The 17,708-nt window shown below is 43.5% G+C and overlaps 1 protein-coding gene across 3 annotated transcripts; it reads left to right on the top strand.

Annotated features, from left to right (window-relative positions):
• The first annotated feature begins 4,301 nt into the window (after window positions 1-4,301).
• Window positions 4,302-17,201, top strand: malt2 (MALT paracaspase 2). Of its 3 annotated transcripts, XM_058073144.1 has the most exons (18): window positions 4,302-4,396; window positions 4,650-4,800; window positions 6,030-6,196; window positions 6,289-6,428; window positions 6,648-6,807; window positions 6,925-7,112; window positions 8,827-8,923; window positions 8,992-9,042; window positions 9,131-9,205; window positions 11,374-11,577; window positions 11,650-11,827; window positions 13,037-13,111; window positions 13,191-13,318; window positions 15,141-15,290; window positions 15,351-15,405; window positions 15,599-15,701; window positions 15,790-15,927; window positions 16,010-17,201. In XM_058073144.1, exons 2-18 carry the CDS (start codon window positions 4,661-4,663, stop codon window positions 16,232-16,234), a joined length of 2,274 nt encoding a protein of 757 aa, XP_057929127.1. In that variant the 5' UTR covers window positions 4,302-4,396; window positions 4,650-4,660; the 3' UTR covers window positions 16,235-17,201. The 3 variants fall into 3 exon arrangements, with proteins under 3 accessions (XP_057929127.1, XP_057929128.1, XP_057929126.1); XM_058073145.1 differs by lacking the exon at window positions 4,302-4,396 and having other exon boundaries at window positions 4,440-4,800; window positions 6,949-7,112; XM_058073143.1 differs by lacking the exon at window positions 4,302-4,396 and having other exon boundaries at window positions 4,440-4,800.
• Window positions 17,202-17,708: the final 507 nt, after the last annotated feature.

Here is a 17,708-nt window from a genome sequence, read left to right as displayed (position 1 = left end):
GTGGGCAAACTTTTTGACTGGTGGGCCGCATTGATTGAACAAACTTGACGGGGGGCCAGAGTATATATTTTACACGTAACAGCCCACCTGGAATTATTGTATCTGTAAAAGTGTCATGCAGTCTATACATCCCTGTGTCCCTTTTAAGGAGCACTTTGGAAACAGCAGACCGCATCAACCATCAAAACCTAGGCTCAAGCCGTGACGCCACGTTGTATGTTAGGTTTAATGAAATACTTTGGAAAGAACAGGCGGGCCGTATTCAATCACTCGGCGGGCCGCATGTGGCCCCCGGGCCGTAGTTTGCCCACACCTGTGCTAACCACTCGTACACCGAACGGCCCTATTATTAAAATATATTAAATATGAACATAAAATGTGATAACTTTAAAAGCACAGATGTCCGCCAAGTGCCACAATTCCCCTCATATTGTGATTTACATATTAGCTTATTTTATCTACATATTTAGATTTCTTGACCATGTAAACACAGCATTAGCAATTGGATTCATAATGACATAAATATTGCTTGAGTAGTTATTGACAAAAATGGCATGTTCCATAATGGCGCTTTTCTCCTGACTCTAGTGCCATAGCTTTTGGAGATCAAAACAAAATCCAGGGCAAAAGCAGGCTAATAAGCAAGCCAATAAGCAGGCTGATACTAGCCTACTACTACTACAAGGAGTATATAGTAGTAATAACCAGAAGAAGAATAATGATGATAGTAATAATAATAATAGGCTAATTAATAATATAATAATGATGATTATATAATTGATCACTGTCCGCTGGACAGAATGGTTGCAGAGCTTGAGCAGTGTAGATTGTGTGTACTTTTGTAAATTTAATGGTGTCCTAAAACAATTGAGTATCTCTACTAAATCTGTCCAAAAGTGGGAAAGTTATATCCCGGTTCTTGTTCGTTATTTGTTTTTTTTTTTTTTTTTTTTGAATGTCTACTACATTCATTCACATCCTGTGCATCTCCAGGGGGCTAAGCCCCCCCTATCCTCAGAACCTAGAGACGCCCGTGGCTCTGACCATTTATTGTGGAGTTCTATGCGAAATGCTGAAAATGTTTTTTTAAAACTTGCTGGTTCCAGATGGTGATCCCGATCATCCCCCAAATTTGACCACTTCTTCCATATCCCATTTCCCACAATCCCTGAACATGTCATCTAAATTCGGAACTTTTCAAGTTATTTAGAACATAAACAATCCAACAATATTGCAGTAAAAGTTATTGGACACAATAAGTAGGAAAGACAATGTGTTGGTATCGCCATCGGTCCGATACGACCCAAATATACTGGATTGGGGCAAATGAGGGGTTTAGTGGGTTTGGATTGGTATCAGTAACGTTATTCATCCTCAGTCCAGAATACTGTCTATGTACAGAGACCTTTACATGTATGTAGAGCTACATGAAATATTAAAGGAAGCAGGGACCTCTGGTGGTAAAAGGAGAAAGTTGCAGCTTGCAGATGCTGAGATTCTTCCATGATGACAGCGGTCAGGTATGTTTGGACTTTATGAAGACAATCCTGTCAAACTCTGCTCAAAGTTATATTGTAGTATCTTCTCTGATGTCTGCATGGCATGGAGCTTCACAGTTTGGTGAAGATAAAGTCATTTCTCGACCTCCTCCAGATGTCTGGCTGAGTGCTTGTACAAGGGCTCCCAGAAATACATCCATATGGAGATGTTTAGGTTTCTATGTGCTGGGACGTCCACCCGGTGATTAGAGACAGGAACTATGCTGTGTCGGTGCTATTTTGGATCTGACCCAAACAGAACATGAAACATCCTTCAGCATGCATGCAATGGTACCATGTGTTGCTTTAGTGTGCGGCCTTCTACCTGACGTCTCAGTAGATGCTGCTGCTTTGATGAGCAACAGAATCAAGCTTTGAAGGTCCATGGAGGAAAAGGCAGGAAGAGATGAGTGTGGAGCGCAAATATGTTTCCAACTGGTGGAGGAATTCCTTCCCCCCGTCCTATAGGAAGGAAAATCTATACATGCACACATGCACATGTGTTTCACATTCCCACCATGTTTGCAGTCCTCGCTGGAGGACGCCAGGGACGGCAAGTTGCGAGACGCTTCCTGTATTGGACTTTCTGTGCGGGTGATGTGAACATGGACGGGCCGTGGTGTACGTTGCAGTGATTAGGGGTTACTACAAGGGAAGAGCACACGTCATCAGCTCGCCAGCAGAAGATGCAACCTCAAGTTGTGATGAGTCAGCAAGGCAGCTTCTAGGAGATAATATTTCATGGGGGTTCCTGTCTAATGCCGGCCATGTGTGCATACAGGACAGGCTGTTATTCTGGGAATGCTGCGGATGTGGGGTATTATTGTGTGAATGCCCCCAAGGGCGTGCCCACTTTTCATTTACCTAATTAGATCTAATTAGATCAAAGGCATTTAGACAACATCCACATTTCTCAACAAATTCCAACTGTTCCAACATCAACATGGACATTTTCTTGCTCCTACCCTGCCGCCCACCATGCTATTATCCACAGCATAAAAATTCCCACTTTTACAGATGCATTTCATCTAATTAGATCAAAGGCATTCAGCAATGACTTCCACATTTTTCAGCAGATTCCAACCATCCCAACATCAAACTATTCTATCAATAATTGAGGACATTCGTGCTATTTTCAACATCACAGCAAATCCCACTTTTCCGGACATTCCTATTTTTCCAGAATACTTAATGCCTTTGATCTAATTAGCTAAAGACATGCAGCAACTACTTCCACATTTGTCAACAAATTCCAACCCTTCCAACATAATTTTGTTATTCCCCCCCCCCCCCCCCCCCCCCCCCCCCCATCAGGCTCGGGCATTCACACGCAATGACTCAAGATATTGCAATCATCTAGTTATGTTTATGATTATGATTACTATTACTGTTCCAAGCACAGGCACAAAGCACAGTGCTAATTTAGCATGGCATTAGTTGTGTGCCAGCAAAGTGAATGAAGCATATTGGATAGCTCATTTGTCAACACACAACAAGTAGCAATGGAAGACTTTAGCCAAGATAGCCTGATCACAGGTGCAAGGCCGTGTTTGATCATTTTATCAGCGCTCAGACACAACAGGAGACGAGCAACAAAACAAAAAAAGACCTTGAAAGAGTAGATTCCTGCTCCGGAAGCTTTAATCCAGCTGGAGAGAGGATCAAATCAAATCGTAAAAATTCCTAAGTAAGAAAAACAATTGGTTGTTGGGATCAGCCATTTCAGGTAAATATATCATATAGCAGGCCAACACAGGGATAGATGAGAAGTCAAGTAGGTGCATACATTTGGGCACCCCAACAGAAAAATGACATCAATATTTAGTAGATCCTTCTCTAGCAGAAATAAATGGTTCTTACAGCTTCCAATGAGAGTCTGGATTCTGGTTTGAGGTACTGTATAGCATGTTATACGAGAGATAGAACATGTAATATATGAGATATAGCACGTTATATGTCAGATATAGCATGTAATACGTGAGATATAGCATGTTATACATGATATATAGCATGTTATATGTGATGTATAGCATGTTATACGTGATATATATATATATATCTGCAGTAACATCCAGTCCGAGGCCTTGCATATGTGAGATATACAGTATTATGTTGTACATGAGATATAACATGTTATAATTGAGATATAGTAGACATAGACATAGACATAGACATAGACATAGACATAGACATAGACATAGACATAGACATAGACATAGGCTTTCTTTATTGTCATTGCACAATAACACAGCAGTGAAATTGCCAACGAAATGTCGTTGCCTGGCTCCTGTGTAATAGAATAAATAGATTGCATCAAATATGAACAATAATGTACAGCGTAAACAGTAATTTGTACAAATAATTTAAATAATTTAGAATAAATAACAATAATTTTTAGTTTTGGTTGTGCGTGTGGGCAGGTAGAGGCTTATTTGGCATTCAGCAGTCTGATGTATGTATAGTATATAGATATAGTATGTTATATGTGAGATATAGCATGTTATATGTGTGATATAGCGTGTTTTATGTGAGATATATTATGTTGTATATGAGATATAGTATGTTGTACATGAGATATAGCATGTTGTTTATGAGATAGAGCATGTTATACATGAAATATAGCATACCAATAAAGTACATATTACCAAATGTAGTACTTAACAAAGACATGATATGTTCTTTTATACAGTATATGCTGAGGGACAATTAAAAAACAAGCTATGGACCAAAAACGGGCCACGGGCCACACATCACAGGAGAAAAAAAAATCTAACTCGTCAACTTTACCCAGCTAAGTTGTTCTTCTACCAAAGGGACATCTTCGTCCACGAGGGTGCGCAATAACATCGCCACAATCGGTAAAATTTTCACCAATTTAATAAATCAACAAAGATACCGGTGTTGTGGAAAGGTGGTGTGTTCGAAGCATGTTCGTATTTCAATGTACACTTTTTCAACAGCTGTTTCAAACATACTTCTTCCTGGAGATGTACTTCCTTTTTTTTTTTTACAAAGACCTGATGGGGAAAGTCCCCTTAGCGAAAGTGACATTTTTACCGGTGCTACTTCCTTTTGAGTAATTTGAGTGATGTTTTTCCTTTTGCCGTCCAGCGGACATACGGATGATGGAGGAGTGTAGCTCCACTGTTGCTAATCTGGGAGAAGAAGTGATGGACAGGTTGGCCAAGATGTTGGATGACGCCAGCTGTGGATGGAGGGAGCTAGCTACAGCTGTGTCTGAGCAGCCCGAATTACACTGCAGGTGAGCCCTGAACGTACCGCCGACACATGACGTACAACACGTACAAAGAAGATGGAGTTGTGTTAGTTAAGTTAGAGTTTACCTATCAGGATGACGTAGTGTGGTTCTAGTTATTATACTGTAAACAGCAGTATAGTATACTGTAAACACAGCCATTTTCACCACTTTACAAGCCAGCAACTGCACGTGTCGTGACAGGAAGTGCCCACGTGGCCATTAAAGTAGTCAAATATACCACCTCATAATATTTTCTAGCAGATTTACATATAGTGTGTCTGTGAAAGATGTAACTTCCTGTGACCGGGGGGCGTGGCCACCTTCTGGCTGCCTCTTAATTCAGGTTTCAAATTGTGGAATCATGGTCTCACCTTGGCCACCCCAATGAAACATTTCTGGCTCCACCACTGCCTGTCATGTAGCACCAGGTCTGAATTAAGGATGTGACGATATATCACCGTTATTGTGACGTCAGTATTATTGTCAGTATTTTCAGGGCATTGTTGATGTTTAACCAGCACTGATTTACACACACCCAAGTCTAACAAAGGGGTATTCTGTCCAGCCAGTCTAGTGGGCTAGCAAGCTCTGTTGAGTGGAAGGTAGCAGTTGTATCGCTATGGTAACTTGGGGTAAGCCCATAGGCTGGTCGGTACCAGGTTGTGTCCACTCTTGCACTCATTTTGGAGATGAAGAACACCAGAAGTAATATGCAATATGAATACTCAGCCTGTCTTATGTTACCTTATAGCCTTATAGCCTTATACAAACAACCATTCACACTCACATTCATAGCTATGGACAATTTAGAGTCGGCAATGAAGCTAACATGTTTTTGGAATGTGGGAGGAAAGCGGAGTACCCGGAGAAAAGCCACGCATGCACGGGGAGAACATGCAAACTCCACACAGAGATTCTCGAGCTGGGAATCGAACCCGGGTCTCCTAGCTGTGTGGCCTGCGCGCTAACCACTCTTCACCATGCAGCCTGTCACAATAACATATTTTGATATTAATTATTGACCGATATTCCATCATTTTCAACCTTTCTAACTCTACAAAATGAATCACTCTCATTCAAAGATCATTGTGTCATGTGATCTGAGGGGTGGGCAAACCATGTTGAAATGTTAGTTGAAACACAGCCTGTGGACTTGATAAAGGAACCAAAGACAGTAACAGAAGGATTTCCTTGTCGTTTGTCCATGACGTCATCCCTTTGTTACCCTGCAGTGAAAGGGACGTGACCAGATGCTCGCTCCAGGTGCTGACTGCTGCAGGAAGCCCGGGACGCAGCCTCTTAGGTCTGCTGGCCGATCGATGCTGCTCCCAGGACTTCCTGCTCCGCTGCCTGAAGAAGATCGGCCACCAGGAGGCTGTACAGCTCCTCACTGCGACGGGTGAGGGTTCTAATCGTCTCTTCTGCAGCAAAGACTTACTGTATCTGCACGAAGCAACTCCAAGACCTCATTTGAGTGGTCTTTCCACACAGAACACCCAGAAACACGGCAGATCCGGGTTACAGCACATCCCAAGTCGCTGCAGGCGGAGCTGGGCAGCAGGGTGGCGTTGACATGCAGTGCCTCGGGACCGGCCGGTCTTAGTTACCAGTGGTTCAGAGGCAAAGAGGAGGTGAGCATTGTGATTGTGCTTTCGCACATAGATCCCAGTGTTAGTGTGGTGGAGCCTTTTACACAGAACCCGCATTCACACCACCTGAATGAAGTGTAACAACTGGTACCCACTTCTCCTGTGGGTTCTGTGCAAGAGGCACAGCTAAACGAGAGCAGACGTACTGGTCTGGCTGTGCTGCAGGATGTGTTTGTCAAAGAGCTTCCTCCTCTGTTGAAGATTTTGGAAGCGACTGGAAGCACTCCTGAGCTGGTTCTGTGTCCCTTGGGCCCCGAGCACCAGGGTTGGTACATCTGTCGGGTCAACCACGGAGACACCTTCTGCTTCTCCCAGTGGGCTCGGGTGCGCTTGGTTCACCCGCCAGTCAGCACCGATCCAGGTATTATTCTCATGTGTGAAATGGCCTTTCCATTCCACAAAGGTGTTGGATGATGATCTGTTCCTTGCACTGTTGGACCGATCAGTCTTCCTCGTGGAGTAAATCTCGTCTTTTCAGGCTGTGGTAGCGCCCTCTTTTCAGGGTCGGGCAGCGGTCTGCGTATCATCTACCAGCCTCGGTCCCAGGCCGTGTCTGATGGTGATGCGCTGCTCCTGGAATGCAACGCCCTGGCAGAGCCCCCTGCCCAGTACCAGTGGTACCACGACTCCGTTCCCATGCCACAATACAAAGCGCAACAACTGCTAGTAAGTCCTACCCAACCAAAACACTCTCTAGTCTGCTTTAGTCCTCTTGGCCTAAACAGCACAGTTATTTAGCAGTTGCCCTCAAGTAGCCAGTTAGCACCCTGTTTGGGTGCTCTATTCCCGCAGTGATAAATGCGTACTACTTTCTGACCTGCAAATCTCAGGAAATTTAACACAATATAACTCCTACGTTCATTCATTCATTCATTTTCTACCACTTATCCTCACAAGAGTCGTGGGCGTCTTCGGGCGAGAGGCAGGGTACACACTGGACTGGTGGCCAGCCAATCACAGGGCACATACAGACAAACAACCATTCACATTCATACCTATGGACAATTGGTAGTCGCCAAAGAAGCAAACATGTTTTTGGAATGTGGGAGGAAACCGGAGTACCCGGAGAAAACCCATGCATGCACGGGGAAAACATGCAAACTTCACACAGAGATGCCCGAGGGTGGAATCGAACTTAGGTCTCTTAGCTGTGTGGCCTGCACGCTAACCACTAGGTCACAACGCAGCTATAACTCCTACATGTACCAGAAAAAAGGCGTCCATCCATCCATCCATCCATTCATCCATCCATTTTTTATACCGATCATCCTCACTGGGGACAAGACGTACATTTGTTACATATTTACGAAAAAGGTCAAAGATTGTCAAGAAAAAAAGTTGTACATTGGTGTGGAAAAAAAGCCCTAAATTTACAAGATTAACCCGGGCTCACACTGGATCCGTCGTGGCTGCAGTCCTGATCCAGTCTGTCTTGCGGCAAAGTGCCACTCATCTGGCTCCAGTCTAGCCTTGTATACAGTTGCCGTACTGTCCTGCACAGACTCAGCGTCGTAGATTTCTGTGTTTTTTTGGTGCCTATGACTTAATACAATGAGTATGTAGAAATGAGTATACAATGAGTATGTTTATGATTAAATTGACCAGAGAGTGCGCTGGCGTCGGTGATGTCTGTGGTATCCAAATTAAAGTTAGAACCTGAAAAAGACAGGAAGAGTTTTAAATTTACGAGAAAAAAGCCAAAAAGAGGACCTATGTTGCTTTTTCCACTTGACCCCTGACCTTTAAATGTTAGTTAGAATGTTGTATTCTGGTGTTAAATGAAAGTTTCAGATCATGAGGTGTGGGCATTTAGAATTTCGGGATGGCTCAAAACGCTCGGTTTCCAAAGGCATGGTACTTCATTATATTGGCGTGTCTGCAAGCCAGAAACTCTCTGCCCTCCCACATGCACTGTTATGCTGTTTACTTGCTAGCAAAGCCACATTTGTTTCCAGTTCCTGTTGTTTATGAGAATAAAGTCCTAAATTTCCAAGAAAAAAGCCTCAAATTCCTCAGAATAAAAGCCATCCATTACGGAGAGAAGAAGTTGTGCATCCATGTCCTAGCTGTCCGAGGCGATGCCTGTTTTCCTACATAGTAAAGTGTCTTTTTCACTTGGTGCTAACCCAAAAGTAACCAAAAGTTTCTTGGTAATAATGGTGGGTTTGCCAGAAGCCCTCAGCCAGCTGTGTCATGGCGAGCGTGGCAGCAGTGGTCATCATAGTATTAGCATAGAGTAAATAGCGTACTGGTCATCATCATGTGGTGGCTGCGGCTATGCTGTCCTGTGGATGATGACCACGGGACCGAGAGGCAGGTCGGAACATGGCTGTGGGAAAGTGAAAGATACACAAAGCGAGTGTGACTGTGCTACTTTCAGATCCCCAGTGTGACCACGGCACACAGAGGCCAGTACAGGTGCCGGGTCTTCAACTTGTATCACCAGGCGTGGAGCGAGGCTGCAACTGTCACGATAGGTCAGCTCGCATCTGCCATCACCTGACATGATCACATGACACATGACCTCATGTCACCTTCTTTGCAGGCCCGACCTCCATCGCAGATGTGTCGTTGGTACAAGTTGATCGTGGCATAGGTACGTCACTCCCTCTCTTCGTGATGACGCCATGTGCTCATCCTGCTAACAGCGTGGGAGTACTGCATGTGTGTTTCATGTCTTACAGAATCCCGTCAAGTGGACAGGTCCGTCAGCAGTGCAGGAAGTCCTCCACCACGAGCACCAGCCAACACTTTCTATGGTAGCTACGTCTCATCAACACACCAACAAGCAACACTTGAAGGTCATCAAGCCAAATAGGCTGTTCATCAAAAGTGGAAGTGCCCAGCCTTTAAGAGGGGATGGCATTTAGTGTCAGCGTCAAGTTTATTTATATTTAAGGAACCTCAAAGGTCAGGCATTCACACTGTCATCACCTCTTGATGGCAAAGGCAAAAGCTTTCTCTCTTTCAACTCGAGTTTGGATGCAGTAAGATGGTCATTTCACACTTCTCATAAAACATCCCGAGGCTCATGGAACTAAAACGTCAAGACATGATCCCACTGGCTATCTGTCAAGACACGGGACCATTCCGATTCAAGAACGAAAAACATCTTCAAAGGCCTGGTCTCCTTCAAGGTCTGGAATGAGCAGGAGAGCACCAAACATGGGACATTGAGAGGTGGAAGAAAGTTTTCTTCTCCCTTGACGGCCCTGATCCCAAAAAAGTACATTTATGAGAAAAAGTCATACTGGAAAAAAAGCCATATATTTAAGAGAATAAAAGTTATAATTTCTCAGAAAAGAAGCCTTACGTTTCTGGAGAAAAAGTCTGACATGACTGAGAAAAAAACTTTAAAATCTGCAAGAAAAACTACAAAAAACTTACGAGAATAAATTTGTATATGTACTTGGAAAAAAAACATAAACTTACGAGAAAATAGTTGTACATTTACGGGAATAGAAGTTTTTTAGAAGAAATTTACAAAGAAAAAAAGTTGTACAATTTTTTGAAAAAATCATACATTTACAAGAAAAAACCTTCAACATTTATGGCAATAAAACATTTACAAGAATAAAAGTCAGACATTTATGAGAAAGTGTTGTATATTTATGAGCAAAAAATTCTTAAATTTCTGACACATTTCTGAGAAAAATAGTTTTTTTTTACAAGAATAAAAGTCGGAGTAAAAAGCTGTACTTTGACGATAACAGAAGCTGTACATTTAGGGAATAAAAGTCATCCATTTCTGAGAAAAAAGACATACATTTACGAGCAAAAGAATTTCTGAAAAAAAAACTGGTGGAACCATTTATCACCTAATTTCTTTCAAGATTTCATTTCCATTTTGTTTTTTTGATCTGTGGTCTTAAAGGGGACCTGCTATGCTCATGTTGGCCCTTTGTATTGAGTTGTGGAGCTAAACACAATAACCAGCACATGAAGCTTTCTAGATCTTTCACAATCTACCCCTATTCCAGCTGGATTTCCTTGGATTTGTGCGTCCCGCCAAAAGGGACTGTTTTAATTTATTCCACCCACGGCCCACCTCCAGGCCCGCCCACTCCACAATGATTGGGCACACCAAAGTACTTCTTAAGTACACACTTTGTCAGGGACACTGCTGGTGCGGTGGAGCTCAGAAGCCGGACATGAGGGTGCCGTGTGGACGCACAGCGTGTCCGACATTAATGCACCTTTCCCAGCAAGAGTTTGGCGGATATTTCACGTTCATGTTCACAAAAACAGTCCTATGTGAAATGCCGTTGACAGATGAAAATATTTTTCTCTCACTCCAATAACTTCTGCCTGAGTTTGCCTCGTAACCAGAGAAGCAGAGCTTGGGGGAGGGCAGATTTGGCCTACAGCCACGCCCATATAAGAAAGCCCGCTCCTCTGTGACATCACAAAGGAACAGTTCTACCATGCCCTCTGAAAGCGAGTGTTTTGAGCCATCCCCAACTTCTTTCAGGGCTCACTTCCAAATGTACAAACCTCATTATCTGAAACTTTAACACCAGAATACTACATTGTAGCGACATTTATAGGTCAGAAAAGTGGAAAAGCATCTTAAACTTTTGATAAACTGATGAAGAGCCTATTTCACTTCAATGCTCCTTTGTAATCAAATGTTTTGTCCATCCATCCGTCATCCACCCATCCATCTCTCATCCATCCATCCATCCAGATCGGGACCCAGATAAATGGAGGAAAATGGATGGCTGGGTTTATTTGTCTCACTGCCATTTCTTCTTTTTGCATGTGAAGGTGGTTTAGGTCCAACAGTGCTAAATGTCCGTCAACATTTGGACGAGGAGTGTATCTTTACCAGCCTGTCAGTGTAGACCTGCTGTATGTTCTGCAGTGATTCCTTGTTGCCGTGATCATCTGAGGACAAGGTGACTTTTCTCATGTGTCACGTCCACAGCAACAGACAAGGTGGCTCTCCTGATGGGCAACCTGAACTACCGGCACCTCAATGAGCTGTGTGCTCCCATGGCGGATGTCCACCAGTTAAGCAACCTGCTCAGACAAATGGACTTCAAGGTGGTTTCTCTGCTGGACCTCAATTGGCAGGAGATGCACAGCGCCGTCACCGAGTTCCTTCTGCTCCTTGGCAAAGGAGTTTACGGTTTGGCATGAAAGCATCGACTTCCAAACAAGTCCTCTACCAAAAATGCCCTTGGTTTTTCTCCTTGTGCAGGCTTGCTGTACTTTGCCGGCCACGGCTATGAGAACTATGGCAACAGTTTTATGGTTCCCATTGATGCACCAGCCTCCTACACGTCAGAGCACTGCTTGTGCGTGCAAAATATTCTTACTAGGATGCAGGAGAAAGAGACGGGACTCAATGTCTTCCTGCTGGACATGTGCCGCAAAAGGTTTCCTTTGACTTCCTCCTTCTTTTACGGTCCTATGCTAAAGTTTGGCCACCCCTGGTAATTTCCATCATTTTCTTGTGTAAATCAGTGGGGTTTTGGCTCTGTTATTTCATTGTGATAACTGATAGACAAAGTAGTATTAGTAGTATAATCGAAACAAGGTTTCTCGGATGAACACACATAAAAACAAAATGCAGGAATGTGGGCACCCCAGTCATGGCGTTGATTTGAACACCTCAATTGATGATTGTTCAACATAAAACCATGCTCGAAATGTTAATTTTGATGTTAGCATGCTAACACCTAGCATAATAGTTCCAAGTGTTAATGTAAGTGTCTAGCTATGAAAATGGTTAAAAAAAGCTATTATGCCCATGTTAGCATACTGGCAATGTTAACATGCTAAAATGTGTCTAGCTATGAAAATGCCTAGAAATGATTCTATGCTAATGCTAAAGCATAAGAGGTGAGTATTTATATAAGTTTGTAGCTATGGAAATGTATACAATTGCTACTACACTAATGTCAAAATAATCTTAGCTTGCTAACTCCTAGCATGATTGCGCTCTGTGTTTATGCATTTACTAGCAAGCCTAACATACTAACGTTAATATGCAAACACTTACCATAGTAGCAACCGGGAAGGCCAAATGTCCCAAATGAGGCGAGAATTTTGACTTTGGAAGGGTTGAGAAATGTGGAACTCCTTAGATTCTGGAAGAAAAAATGTTGGAATTTTTGGGCTAACCAGCTAATAAAATGAATGTCCTGTTGAAAGAGTTGATGGAAGTTGTAGTACATCAGCAGTTTTAGGGGAAAGTGTGAATTTTCAGTATAAATATAGGTAGCCTGAATGTCTTGAACATGTTCAACAGTTTGATGTTGGTATGCCTTGAATCGGTAGCAGGTAACGGTTTTAGAAAAATGTAATAAAATTTGGGGGAAACATTTTTGGATCATCGCCAAAATGTAATCAGTTATTCCATATCCCATCTCTGACAGTTCCTGAACATTTCATCCAAATCCATTCAGATGTTATTTTGAACACAAAGAAACAGATAAAACAGAACCTCTGTGCTAGGCTGGTGCTTGGCGCTAAACTAGGGTGGTGCTTGGTGCTATGCTAGGCTGTGCTTGGTGCTGTGTCCAAACGTTTGCTTACCACTGTATTCTGTATGTTTGTGCTTCAAGTGTTTTTGTCCCCTTCAGAAACCCAAACGATGGAGTGGTGGTCCAGCCTGGAGAGGTGAAGGTGACGGCCAACATCGTGTTTGGCTACGCCACGTAAGCTGCAGCTCTTCTACTATCTACCGTGCCTCCAGGCGCTGAAGACATGAATGCATGAGTAAACGTTTGTGTTTAGGTGTGTTGATGCAGAAGCTTACGAGGTGAAGAGGGAAGACGTGTCCAACGGCATCTTCATAAGCTTCCTCAAGCGCCGTGTGTGTGATGGCGAGAAGGTCACGGTCATGCTGGACAGGGTAGCGGAAGGTATGTCCAAAAGTCAGCCAGCGATGACAAGTCAATTGATTCATACGTGCTCAGGCACCCATATCTGTAGAAGGCCCCACAGTGGGCTTACAGCATGAAGACAAGTTTATAAGGAAGTGTGGAATCTCACAGATTGAACAATGAATACTACTGGCTCTCCATCTGGCTACAGCAGTAAAATATGGTGGTGGTAGTGTGATTGTGCTTCAGGACCTGGAAGACCTCCTTTTTCAAAATGCATTCATAGCAGGTGTGTTTTGATCTACACGTTTTGGCTTCCAATACGATTCTTTTAATAGTCTGGCCGATCTTGGTTTACACAATGGAAGGCTGGAGATGTGGTGAGGGTGGCGCTGGTAATGGCGACAGGCAGCAGCACTTGTGCAGTGCGTTCTGTGCAGTAGTCCTTATCTCTAAACAATGTTTATCTGCACATTTTTTGATAGTTTTTCAAAGGAAAATGTGGTGGCGTGCGGTAATGGCTAAAGAGACAGCGGCACCAAGGTACAGTCTCTCCATAATAACAGAACCGGAGGTGCTTGCCTTTTTGCTCTGACTGAAACGTGGCTTAAGAACTTGGATCTCCAGTCCGACTTGGAAGTCGAGGACTTTGGAGCTCCATGTCGTCTCGACTACGTGGTGACCGTCAAGTCACTTGGTGGAGGCTTGTGCCTTTACGTTAACAAAAAGTGGTGTGATTGTCAGGGAAGTGTGCTCAAGTGACTTTAAATTACTGTCTGTGTCCGTACGTCTATTTTATTTATCGAGGGAATTCCCACAGTTGTTTGTGACACTAGTTTATATTCACTCGAAGGTGGGTGTTGCCAAGGCAACCCGGGCTATGGCTAACACCGTGCAGCAGCTACAAAGCATCATGCTTGACGCACCAAACTTTATTATGAGTGATTTTAACATGTGTAAAACGGGGAAGTCTTAGGGTCACGCCTGGCGAAATGTCTGGACCTTACCTTTGGATCAAGGGAGCTCAAAAATCTCTCTGCAGAGCTCCACTCGGCATGTCAGACCATAATGTGGTTTATTTAGTTCCATCACACAAACCAGTCCTGAAGAGGAACAACCCGGAGCGAAGACTGGTTCCGGTTTGGTCAGAGGATTCCATTCAGTGTCTCCAGGACTGTTAGAACTGTATGGACTAGGACGTTTTTAAAGATGCCTGTGTGGATTTGGTTGAACTGACTGAGACTGTTTGTGCATATGTTTGATCATTCCCCAGAAATGAATTTTTAGGACATCCAAATAATAAGCATTGGATATCTAAATCTCTGGAAAACTTGATCACACCGCATAGTATTTATTTGATCCAGGATGGCATGACCGACATAGGGAGCTTCAGAGACAATGAGGAAAGACTTGATCAGGTCTGAGCCCCTTCTTGTTTGCTATGGTGATGGACAGGCTGACAGATGATCTTAGACAAGAATCTCCATGGACTATGATGTTTGCAGATGACATTGGGATTTGTAGTGAGAGTAGGGAACAGGTGGAGGAGATGCTAGAAGACTGGAGGTTTGCCCTGGAAAGGAGAGGAATGAAGATTATCGCAGCAAGATGGAGTATATGTGTGTGAATGAGAGGGACCCAAGTGGAAGAGTGAGGTTACAGGGAGAAGAGATACAGAAAGTGGAGAATTTTAAGTACTTGTGGTCAAGATTCCAGAACAATGGAGATTGTGAAAAGGAGGTGAAGAAGCGTGTGCAGGCAGGATGGAACGGGTGGAGAATCTTCCGGACAATCGCTTCAGAATACAGAACCGAAGTAACCATCCCATAATAATCCATCACTTTTGTCACGCTCTCACCAGACATGGGCCGCTTTGAAATCACCCGAGGGAGGCAGGCTCTGGAGCTCCGCAGTAATCTGTCTGAGCCACGATCCCTCACTGACCCCATTCGGACGCGGGACTGTTCTGCAGCCCATTCAGCTCGGAACCTCCAGTGGGCCGTCGCTCATGGTACTGACTACAGTCTTAGCTCAGTGGGCCATGTTTCATGTGGGTTTGTGTCCTTTCCAGTACTCCCTGAGAGTCGTTTCATCCACTTTGACTGCGGTGTGAAGGTCCAGCTAGGGTGCGTATCAAACTCTCCACACGCCGCTCCAAATGCCCATGGCTCCTGTGCTGCCATCTTCCTCTTTCTATTCCAACCTCTTCATGGGCTTATCGGAAAACAGCTTGTTCTTCACACGCTCAGAGCTCTGAGGTCCTGTGACTTTCACACTGGATTCTTAATCGGTCAGGTTAAACGGTAATGTGCCTGATAGGTTTGCTGCTGAGTTCTCCAACATCATGGTCATCTACACGCACGTACTGGACAAGCCCAAAGAAATACATTCATGCTCCGCTCAACTGATTGACTTCCCTGAGGTACAGTATGAGCACACACTGTGCTTCTTCTACATCTTATGCCGTCAATTCTGTGGAAAAAAGACGGCATTTTGTCCTCTAATGGCAGGAGGTGGACATCGACCTGAAGAAGAGCAACCAGGAAAGCCTGCTTGAAGCCGGCAGTTTGTTATTAATCAAGGAAGATCTCCCCTCACCAGAACTCCCCAGTCTCTACACGCGCATTGGAAACCTGCAGAGGCTGAAGGTCAGGCCTTGGTCCAGTGAGACCCATTGTTCATAGTCGAGAGGCCATCATGTCAACAGAGACGGACTGTAATGTCTTACAGAAGGAGCTGACGTTCTGCCTATGTCTCCATTATATTTACTCCAACATGGAGGAGGAAGTAGAGGAAAGGCGAGCCATTACAGTCGGCAAACCGCTGGTCTCCAAACTCAACCTCCATCAACCACGAAGCTCCGCGAGCACGTCCTTAAGCCTCGACTCATGTGATGTCTCGGAGGTCTCTTCTTTCTCGGAGGACTCTTCCTCCTCCAATACATGCTACAACTGATAAATGTGGGCACAAACATTGGTGCTCGGCATGAAAGCTCTCATGTTGGACTAAGTAGCGAAAACATCAGCAAGCACAGTACGTCCCGTATCTAAAGTGGCTAGTTGTCTTGTGTCACTGTCTAATAAGTCCCACTGGAAACATCAGCTTCTCTCTCCAGGAATAACTATTCTACACGACACTACATGCTGTACTACCACCCAGTATTAGGGCCACATTCCACAATAAAGTCATACATTTACCAGAATAAAGTTGTAATATTACCAGAACAAAGTCTTACACTTACCAGAATAAAGTCATAATAGTACGAGAAAAAGTTGTAATATTAGACGAAGAACGTCGTGACTCTTACGAGAATCAAGTCATGAATTTACAGAAAAAAATTGTAATATGAGAAATTTTAAAAATGGAAAAAAGGTAACACTTTACAAGAATAAATTAGAAAATTCACAAGAAATGTCTTCAATGTACAAGAGTCAAGCTATACATTTAAGAAAATAAGCCATAAATTTATGAGAATAAAGTAGTAAATGTGTGAGAAAAAAAACACGTCATATTTACATTTATGAGGAAAAAACTCATAACTTGTTGTAACAGGCATTGTCTAAGACGCTATGAAAAGGGCGGGACTTAGGTGACCTTTGGCCTTGGACATGTGGAGGGGGCGGGGACATGCTAATCTGTTTGTGTTTTGCTGCCACGTTTTAAATAAAAGCTTGCCTTCCTTCCTGAAGAACTATGCTCTATTTTCCCTCTCACAACTCATAGTAACTCTTTATTCTCATACTTGTACATCTTTATTCTCCTAATATTACCACTTTGCTCTCAGAATAATATATTAATACTGTGTACACTGTAAGTACTAACACGGTGTGGCAGTGTATATACACTGTAAGTTATACTGTGTGGTAGCGTATTGAGTGTAAGTAATACTGTGTGGTAGTGTACAGTATACAAGTAATACTGTGAGGAAGTGTACATTATTCAGTGTAAGTAATACTGTGTGGTAGAGTATTCAGTGTAAGAAGAAAATAATCCAACTTGCAGCTACCATGTCGGTAGAAGAAGCATTTTTTTAGCATGCTAGCTTAGCGCTATTCACTAGTCTTTGGTCCCTTCTGAGTGCTAACAGGTAGCAGATGACAACAGTTTGCACGTTAAGGGATACTTTGACTACACAACACGATGGAGGAGTTGTGAATAAGTTGTTGAAGTAAGAAGCAGTGTGTGAATATTTGCCTTCCACCTGGGCCTTCTTCTTCTTTCCTGTTTATTTGGCGGTTGGCAAACAGCTTTTGGTGTGCATTACCGCCACCTTTTGAACAGGAGTGTGGAACAGAATCTAAATCTTCTATAAGCTATTTATTTTTCCAGTTTTTCTTTCATTCATTCATTCATTCTCTACCGCTTTTCCTCACGAGGGTCGCGGGGGTGCTGGAGCCTATCCCAGCTGTCTTTGGGCGAGAGGCAGGGT

The sequence above is a fragment of the Doryrhamphus excisus genome, chromosome 5, assembly GCF_030265055.1.
Source record: "Doryrhamphus excisus isolate RoL2022-K1 chromosome 5, RoL_Dexc_1.0, whole genome shotgun sequence".
NCBI classification, from domain to species: Eukaryota; Metazoa; Chordata; class Actinopteri; order Syngnathiformes; family Syngnathidae; genus Doryrhamphus; species Doryrhamphus excisus.
This window is presented reverse-complemented; position numbering and strand designations above follow the sequence as displayed.

What these genes read in the sequence shown, in the direction of transcription:
- malt2 (XM_058073144.1), top strand. Translation starts at nt 4,661, where the DNA reads ATGATGGAGGAGTGTAGCTCCACTGTTGCTAATCTGGGAGAAGAAGTG. An exon ending in ATCGTGTTTGGCTACGCCAC is followed by an intron (nt 13,112 to 13,190) that starts GTAAGCTGCAGC and finishes GTTTGTGTTTAG; the next exon opens with GTGTGTTGATGCAGAAGCTT. An exon ending in CCAGTGGGCCGTCGCTCATG is followed by an intron (nt 15,291 to 15,350) that starts GTACTGACTACA and finishes TGTCCTTTCCAG; the next exon opens with TACTCCCTGAGAGTCGTTTC.